This window comes from Pan paniscus, chromosome 18 (assembly GCF_029289425.2).
Source record: "Pan paniscus chromosome 18, NHGRI_mPanPan1-v2.0_pri, whole genome shotgun sequence".
NCBI classification, from domain to species: domain Eukaryota; kingdom Metazoa; phylum Chordata; class Mammalia; order Primates; family Hominidae; genus Pan; species Pan paniscus.
This window is the reverse complement of record NC_073267.2, coordinates 99,977,799-99,987,296: the sequence shown is the minus strand read 5'-3', so window position 1 is coordinate 99,987,296 and position 9,498 is coordinate 99,977,799. Positions and strand designations below refer to the sequence as shown.

At 54.5% G+C, this 9,498-nt stretch overlaps 1 protein-coding gene across 1 annotated transcript; it reads right to left on the bottom strand.

The window, feature by feature from the left end:
• Positions 1–630: 630 nt before the first annotated feature.
• LOC117976332 (bifunctional peptidase and (3S)-lysyl hydroxylase JMJD7-like) lies at positions 631–9,427 on the bottom strand. Its single transcript, XM_034940931.3, has 8 exons — positions 9,349–9,427; positions 2,943–3,096; positions 2,613–2,866; positions 2,192–2,248; positions 1,593–1,688; positions 1,285–1,361; positions 896–1,055; positions 631–768 (listed from the first exon to the last, which is right to left on the bottom strand). The coding sequence occupies exons 1-8, from the start codon at positions 9,410–9,412 to the stop codon at positions 680–682; spliced, it is 951 nt and encodes a 316-aa protein (XP_034796822.1). The 5' UTR covers positions 9,413–9,427; the 3' UTR covers positions 631–679.
• Positions 9,428–9,498: the final 71 nt, after the last annotated feature.

Genomic DNA, 9,498 nt, shown 5'->3' with positions numbered 1-9,498 from the left:
AAGGCAGGTGGATCACGAGGTCAGGAGATCAAGACCATACTGGCTAACACGGTGAAACCCCGTCTCTCCTAAAAATACAAAAAAATTAGCCGGGCATGGTGGCATGCACCTGTAGTCCCAGCTACTTGGGAGGCTGAGGCAGAATAGTGTGAACCTGAGAGGCAGAGCTTGCAGTGAGCTGACATCCCACCACTGCACTCCAGCCTGGGTGACAGAGCGAGACCCCATCTTAAAAAAAAAAAAGGACATACGACTCACAGCTACCTTTTATTCCACATGTCCTGTGTGCCAGCTCCATACTGGTCCTCATAGACATCATCTCCAAGCCCACAACAGCCCCGCGAGGTACAGCCATTATTATCTCTTTACTGACAGGACACCAATGCCTGAGACGCAGTGACTCGCCCAACATCACAGCGCTGGGGAGAGGTGCCGCTGCACCTGATCCCCACTCTGCTCACCTGTGTGGCAACTTCCCGAGAACCCTCACCCAGACCTGCCTGGCACCTTGAGTCCTTATGACCACATTCCAAGATCCTCCAAAGCTGATCTCAAGCCATGCTGGACCCGGGGCCAGCAGCCAGCATGCACACTCCAGGCTCTCTCGAGAATTGACCCGGCCAGGGAGGGGCTGGCCCCGTCCCCCAAGGCGTGCTTGGTCGTGTTCACCAGCGCTCCATCAGTCAAGGCCTGAAGCCTTGGTGAGGGACTCGAGCAGCTGGAAGTAACTATACTTGAGGTCGTATTCCATGTCATACCAGAAATTCACTGTGGGAAGAATGGGGATCTGAGCATGAAGATCCCTCTTCTGACCCAGAGCCTCCCAAGCCTCCCCACAGAGGCCCTGCTGGACCTTGGCAGGGCCTGTCCCCAGGCGGCCTGGGCAACTCCTCACCTGCGACGCAGCCCTGGGACTGCTGGACGTGGTGGAACCACAGAGCCAGCAGATAGAGCATCTCACCGGCCCGCACCGTGCAGCGAAGGGCCTGGGCCTGACTGTAACTAGGGTACCGTGCTAGGTCTGGTGCCAAGGGGTCCAGTGGGATCCAGGGCACATGGGAACACATCAGATGCCAGCGAGCAGCCCCCCAGACCCCCCAGGACTTCAGGCTCTGTCCCTTCCAAAGGTCAACAGCACAGGCCCTGCTTGGCTCAGCACTGAAAGGCCTCAGACTTAGGGACTTTTCAGAGCAAGGTGCCACCTCCCCAGATCTTTTGTGCCTGCTCTTCAGAGCTAGGCTTCTGCCCTTCTCCCTCCCTAGAGCCCAAGAACAGGACAGACACCTTCTCCATGGCCTCTTCATCCGCCACCTTAAAGGTGCCCTCTTCAGTTAGCTGGTAGGTTGCCGGCGTGTACAGCTCTGGAGCCCAAGGGAGAAGGGTGTGGGGGAATTGCAAACAGCCTGGAACTTGCCAGACCCTCCTCCACCCCAGCCAGCCCTGGGCAGGGGCAAGGGGATCAGGGGCCCTGGTGCACTGGGGATGCCACAGCCACACCTCAGGCCTGGGAACTGGCCTCCCAGGCTCTTGCTGCCTCCCTCCCCCTTGGGCCAGCTATTCCCCAGCCTCTCCCTGCAGGCCACATCCCCTACCATAGGGGATGAAGGGCCGGTCGCTGGGCGGATGGAACAGGAAATGCTTCTCTCCTGAGACCACGCAGTAGAGGTTCTCATAGTGGTCCTTGTGCACTGCCAACAGAAAGAAGGCCCAGGGGCAGGGTATGGAGGGCAGGGGCACGGGAGGAGGCAAACCATCATGCTGAGAGCCCTGCACCCCAAGACGGCCTATGACAAAAGAGAAGCACGCACAGAGCCAGTGGGCTGGAGATGCCAGGGGCTCTGATGGGCATTCTGGAACTCTGCCTACCAGGGACCTGATGCTCACCAGGCCCTGGACTCCTCTTCAACAAGAGGGGAAGTTCTCCTACACTTACCCCCTGGCCCAGCGGGCCTTCAGGGAGGTTTCTTTGGGTCTAGAAGAAACAATGCACCTGCCCCCAATGCCATGGGTCCACTCCCCGACCTCAGCTGTCAGGGGAAACCCTCTGTGGTGACCGAGTCCTAGAAGCCAAAAGAAATCTTAGAGAACAGCCCAACCTCCACCCAGGGCCATCCCTCCACTCCTGGCCTCGTCTTCCCTCCCTCTGCCCCAACCTGCTCCTTCCCCACCTTTGTATTCCCCTTACACCTACAAGAAGTCACCGCAGCCGCCTCCCCCAGCCAGAAGTTCACAGCATCGGGCATCTTTCCTGCAGGGCAGAAGGCAGAGAGCAAGTTAGGAAGGCCAGGCTGGGGAAAGCTGCCATCCAGTGATGCCAGAGCCAAAACCTGGGTGAGCACAGGAGAATCCCAAGAAAGGGGTCAGGGAGAAGAGGCAGAGGTTGGGAAATCTTGGGGAAGGGGTCCTCCCTCCCTGGGGCAGAAGGAAGGACAACAATCTTTGGCAGTTCATCTATGATTAAGTCAAGGCCTGGGAATGTATTTAGTGAGCTGCACCAGATGCTGACAGGACCAAGCCCATAGGCCAGGTCATCACCTAAGGGCAAACAGGCTGACCCCCCTCCTTCCCATATCTTCCCTGTCCAGGGCCAGGACCACCCCACCTCCATTCACCCAGGGCTTCGGAGGCCCAGGGCACATGGGATTCCAGATCAGGCAGCAGCTGGGGCAGCTCGGTGGGCAGGTTGGAGCACTGCTTCTGCACATAGAGGACTCCAGGGTGCTGGGCCCGGCCCTCCCGCACATCCAGCACGAAGCTCAGGGGCAGGCGGCGCTCAGCTGGCATCATGAAGTGATCCCCTCTCACGGCATCCGCGTAACCATCCGGGGTCACGGCCACACTCACCTCTGTGGAGCCCACTGTGGCTCTAGAGGAATGGACACTCAGCCCATGCCCAGATGCCAGTAATCACTGCTCACACCAGACCCCAGGGCAGCTCCCACCTGAAGTAGGGGAGGGACCACTTCTGGAGGGCCGGCCAGTGCTGCAGAGCGTTGCGGATGATGCACGGCCTGTTGGGGCAGACCCAGTCCCGGTAGAAGTGGAGCGGAGTTGGGGGTTTGTCCAGGTAGGGCACAGCAAGAGGCACGCAGAGCTCTGAGAGAAAGAAGAAGAGAGGGGATGGAAGGGCTGATGTCTGCAGCACCCAGTCCCTGCCCAAGAGGTGCCCTCCCTGGAAAGGCCGCGCTGTGTCACTGGGAAATGCTCGTTGGTGACCAAAGGACCCTGGACAACCAGTAATAGAAAGATGAGGACGGAAAAATGAAAGCAGAAAGCATCACGCACACACACCAGCATGGGCCCTGACCGTCCACGGGGCCAGAGGCTGCTACCCAGCCCATAAGCCAAATCCCCTGTGGGGCTGTGTCTGCACAGTGGACCCTATGCCTTCCCACCCTGGAGAGGCCAGCCTCCTAGCATCTACCAGGAAAGGCCACCATGGAAGTGGCATTGGGAGCTCCAGAATGAGTAAGGCTGAGGCCCCATGGCCACGGGCTATTCTGGGTGTTGTGTGGCTCTGGGAAGCCCCCTTTAACAGTGACATTTACTGAGCACCAGGAATGTGCTCAGCACCTGGCTTGGCTAATCTGGGGCTATCAGGGATGACACAATCATCATCTTAAGAAATTTACAACCTTCTTACCCGGGAAGACAAACTACCAGATGACACCAATGGAGGAAAAGGAAGGGCTCGGCTATGGTTTGGGTCCTGCTGAACAGCATCACCATCTCCAGACACCCAGGGCCACCACGTACACTTCGGCAGGCTGCGTGGTGTGCCGCCTGCGCAGGGGTCTACAGTGGCCCTGTGTCACCTCTAATCAAAATCTTTTTGACTCAGCTTTCTCCTTCACTCCTGTCATCCTACTGGTTGGCTCTGAGTCCTGTTGATTCTGTCTCCTATGTCTCTCAAACCCACCGTCTCCTCTCCTCCGCTGGCATCCACATTCCAGCTACCTCCTTTGGGTCCTCACTCAAATATCACATTGATAAGACTTCCTTCTCCGACTATACTTTCTAAATTTATAATCTGTCCCCCTGCCGCAAATCTTTATATCCCTTTCCGTATTTTTTCTCGTTAGCATTCATCACCATCTGACATGCTATATATTTTAGGGCTAGACGTGGTGGCTCATGTCTGTAATCCCAGCACTTTGGGAGGCAGAGGCAGGAGGATTGCTGAGGCTGGGAGGTCAAGACCAGCCTTGGCAACGTAGGGAGACCCCATCTCTACAAAAAAATTAAAAATTAACTGGACATGGTGGCATGCACCTATACTCCTAGCTACGCTAGAGGCTGAAGCCAGAGGATCACTTGAGTCCAAGAGGTAGAGGCTGCAATGAGCTATCATCGTGCCACTGCACTCCAGCCTGGGTGACAGAGCAAGACTTTATCTCAAAAAAATATATATATATATATATTTCACCTATATAAACTGTTTATCATTCTTTCACCCTTGCAATTATATGTATGTGTGTATATATATATATATACGTATATATATATACGTATATATATATATACGTGTATATATACGTGTATATATACATGTGTATATATATACGTATATATATACGTGTATATATACACGTGTATATATATACGTATATATATACACGTGTATATATACACGTATATATATATATACACATACATATATATATTTCACCTACATAAACTGTTTATCATTCTTTCACCCTTGCTAGAATGTGAACTCCACAAAGGCAGAGACACTTGTCTGTTCACTGATGCACCCCTGGGACCTAGAACAGTACCTAGCACACAGCATGTGCTCAGCAAGTATTTGCCTAATGTTGAATAAAAGTCTCCAGTATCCTGGCTGGATGGTTGCAGTAGTGAACTAGCTGGTTTCTCTGGCTTAATTCCACTCCCTCCCAAAGCATTCACCATCATAGCCCCAGTCATCTTCTGAAAATACAATCTCATATTGTCATACCCCTAGTAACAAATGCCTCGATGGCTTACCACTGCTCCTTAGAGAATGCCACCTGCCTTGGCACGCACGACCAGGCCCAACCTACTCTTCCAGTCTGATTTCCTGTCTCGTGCCTGCCCTTGCCACACATCCTCTATTCAGGTGGTACCTTTGTTACAGCTGCTCACTCAGACTGGAGTGTCTTTCTGCTGGTTGTTATAAAGTGTACAGGGCTTCGCTTTGCTACATTCATGCTCTAGGTCGAGCCAGAAGGCCGTGGTTCCCATTTGGTGGTTACCACATGCTGCTCCAAATGGTCCCGGCACTGATGTTCACCTCTGAGGTTACGCTGCACCTCTCACAGCAACACCATGCCAGTCACCTTTACTTTCTGATCAGTTGGAAAGTGAATGTTCTTAGATCAAATATTGTAACTGAGTGAGAAGACCCCACTGGGCCCAGGAAAACTGGAAAGGAAAGAGTTAGTGTGCCTGCTTGCTTCCCTGGCTAGAGGCAAGATGGCACCCATCCAGGAGATATGGAATCCAGGAGACAGCAAAGTGGCAAAGGCCTTCCCAGTCACGCCAGCCCATCCAAGCAGTCACCTTGAGAGACGGGGTGGTCTGGGGCTCAGTACATCTTCCTGTTGTACTCGCTGAGATTAAGAGACAGGGTCTTGCTCTGTTGCCCAGGCTGAAGTGCAGTGACGCAATAATAGCTCACCGCAGCCATAAACTGTCACGGGATCTTTGGGGTGTTGCTTTACCGGCTGGAAACCTCTGTGGCCAGTGATGCCTTTGCCTGTTTTGCTCGGGCCCATTGGGCCCACTCGGCCCTGCAGGCTGTGCTCAGCTCATGCTACCGGCCTGGATCCCACACCTGCCAAGGGCGAGTGGGGCAGCGAGGAGTGTGTGAGCGAATGAGTGTGGGGTTTGGCCGCTGCGCACAGCTAGGCGTGTGGGCTGCGGTGGGGCAGGCAGCTTCAGGTGCCAACACAGGTGCTGGTTTCCTGCAAGGCTGCAGCTAGACCAGGTGTACCATAAGCAGCTTCCACAGCTGACACTGGGAAGCATGGTGGTGGTGCCTGGAAGCTTGCAGATACCAGGAACCGCAGAGCCCTAAAGAGGGTGTCAGAACCCCAGCTTGGGGAGCTCCTGGGTCTGGACTCCCCAAAGGACCACAGCTCTTCTTTCCTTCTGGTCACCCACAATGTGGCGAGCAAGATGCATGGTTCAGCCCTCTTCATGTTACAGCTCTTTTCGCCCCGCCACTCAGCAGGTCCCAATTCTTGTCCTGCATCCAGGAAGAATGAGGTACACACAGACAAGCAGAGGGTAAACAAGACAAAGAGGAGCTTTACTGAGCCATAGAATAGCTCAGAGGAGACCCACAGTGGGCAGCTGCTCCCCGCAGCTGGTCGTCCCATCGTCTCTTCTGGTCTGGCTGAGTCAGGGGCTTTTTATGGGTCTCACAGGGGAGGACGTACATGCCCATTGGTCCATGGGCAGCCACGGGTGGGCCGGAAAAAGCACCAAAAGTTCCCATTCCGGTCCATGGAACCGGCAGCCCAGCCCCCAGGCTTCAGGCCTTCCCTGGCTTGAAGGTCGGGCTTCACCGGGACCCGCCACCTTCCACCCAGGAACCTGTCTGCCTCTTGCCACCATTCACGGCACCCAAGCTGTTTGTGCCAAGGGGTGCCTGCAGGCCAGCACTGAGCTGCCCTCAGCCCCTCTTGGCCTCCCTCCCATGCTCGTTGGCACCCAAAGGCCAGAGGGGGCCAAGGAGGCAGGGGGCTGGTGTGTCAGCACTGCAATAGCACCCAGGCTCAGCCTCAACTTTGCTCCATGATCTGATCAGGTGCTGACAGTGGGGAGAAGCCAGACAGCAGGATCAGGCACTTCCAAGCCTGCGGCAGCAGGAAGGGACCTTCCTGGGTCCCCAAAAGTGCAGACATGCCTGGGTCCACAGCTGCAGCTTGGGAGGCTGCAGCTGCATCTAGGAGGGTGGGGCTCCTGCCTGCTCCTGGCTCCCAAGAGCACAGGGGGGCCTGAGTTGCAGTCCTGGCTTGGGTGGCTGTAATTGCACCTAGGGAGCTCCCACTCCACCAACTTGGAAGGGGTGGGGCTCCCACTTGTCCCCAGTTCCCGCCAGCTCTGTGGAACATGTGGCCCCGGCTGCCTCTCCTCTTCGCATTTTCCCCACAGCGGCGGCAGGCAAGGTGCATATGGCATGGCAGCTCTGACCACCCCAAACAAATGAGCCTAGTAGTCCTGTGTTCCAGAAACAGTGAAGAAGCCAGTTTGCAGGAGCAGGGTCTTTGTGCACATGTGTATTTTTGTACTCACAAGTACAAGTCCCTACAAGTCCCAGTTGCACCTTTGGCAGGGTGCTCCCAGGCTTCTGGGATGTGGCAGGGAGCGAGGTTCAGGCTGCAGCAGACGGTCTGGGCTTAGGAGCAGGTCCTGCCCAGCCATGTGAGGGTGGGGGTGGTGCAGTCGGCTGCCTCGGGGATGCAGGGAACAGGGGACTCACTACCACCACTGCTGCTCCCAGAGCCGCTTCTGCTGCCCGACTTGTGCCTCCCCACTGCAGCCAGCATGATGACAGCATCTGCTTCAAACTGCCCGCCACTGTCATCAAAACTACTGGACTCAAACAATCCTCTTGCCTCAGGAGGTGGGACTACAGGCACATGCCACCACACGATGGTGTCTCACTATGTTGCCCACGCTGGTCTTGAACTCCTGGCCTCAAGAGATGCCTCCCACCTTGGTCTCCTGAAGTGCTAGGATTACAGGCGTGAGTCCTGCACACAGCCTGGGATTCTGAAAATGCATGGAAACTGCCATTTTTTCACCCTTTGGACTTCTACAATTAGGGATTTGTTTTACTTGCTCACCATTTCCTTTAGAGAATGGCTGCTTTCCTCTCCTGGGGCTTCCAAGTGAGAAAATTTCAAAAGGGATCCAAACAATTGCTTTGACCCCATAACTCTGCTAAGAATTTAACAAGGCCGGGAGCAGTGGCTTATGTGTTCCATGGCGTTCCAAAACTTTGGAATGCTGAGGTGGAAGGATTGTTTGAGGAATCTGAGACCAGCCTTGTCTCTACTAAAATTCAAAAAAATCAGCCAGGCGTGGTGGCGCATGCCTGTAGTCTCAGCTACTCCCAGGTGCTGAAGCAGGAGGATCTCTTGAACCTGGGAGGTCGAGGTGCAGCGAGGTATGATCGTGCCACTGCACTCCAGCCTGTGTGACACAGTAAGACCCTGTCTCAAAAAATATAAAGAATTTAACCAACAAACATACTCACACATGTGCAGAAGACGCTGCTCCTGCAGACTGGCTTCTTCACTGTTTCCTAAACACATCAGGCACACTCCCACAGAGGGCTTTGCCTGCACTTACCTTCTAACCTACTTCTTCTACTCTACAATGTACTCATTCAGTACACCTGTGGTTAATTGTCCACCTTCTCACTTAGAATGTAACAGGACATAGACTGTAAAAGACAGATTTGTTTTGTTCAGTGATGTATCTCAAACACACTGAACACAGCCCGGCACACAGAGATGCTGAATAAGTATTTGTTAAATCAATCCTCAAAGTATTCGTTGCAGCATTATTGAAAACAACGGATTGGACATGACCTAAATGACTAAGTGAATACAGCACTAGCACACACAGACGTGAAAAAGACTGAGGTAGAGGAATGTGAAATGATCTCCAAGATACACGGTGCAGAAGAGTGTGTTTAGCAGGCTACTATTTGTACAAAAAAAGGGTAAAAAGTCGTGTGTGCACGGATATAAACAATCTTTGTGTAAGAATGCAAACTGGGGCTGGGAGGGAAACTTGCTTCATTTACATTGCGCACCATTGTATATTACATCACATACACATGAGCCTGTGTTGCTGTTCAGTGGTAAGAAATCATTTAAAAATAGAAAAAAGAAGGAAGGAGGGAAGAGAGAAAGAAAGAAAAGGAATAAAAACCAAGCAGGGGAAGAGCCAGGGACCATCTGGTCAGCCTGCAATCCACCCAAAGTGCGACACGGGAGTTGAGGTCGGAGGCGGGGCACGTGGGGGAGGAATCCGACCACCACCTGTGTGCCTTCCATGAGCTTTCAACAAGGGCAACAGCAAGCTGCTCAAGACTGTAGGAAACACAGGGCTTCGCCGCGACCACGGTCAAGACGGCACCGGGCCTTGGGAATAACGTGAACAGAATCACCCAGGAAGCCGCGGGAGCGCGCGAACACGGGAGAAGGGAAGCAGGTTGCCACAGAAGAGCAACCCGAGCGGGGCCTCGGGGCAGTCGCACACACGAGGTTCCGAGCCCCCGGTGTCAGCGGCATCCCAGGGCCCCTCCCGTGTTCGGAAATCGCCGCAGCCTGTGGGAGAGCCACTCACCCCTCGCAGCGGCCGGGAATTCTCGTAACTCGCTCCGCACGGCTTCCAAAGCCGCCTCCGCCATGGCTGCGTCAGCGCCGGCCGAGACCCCGCCTTTCCCCGACGCCCCGCCGCAGGCCACACCCCCAGCACTCGCCCCGCCCTTCCAGA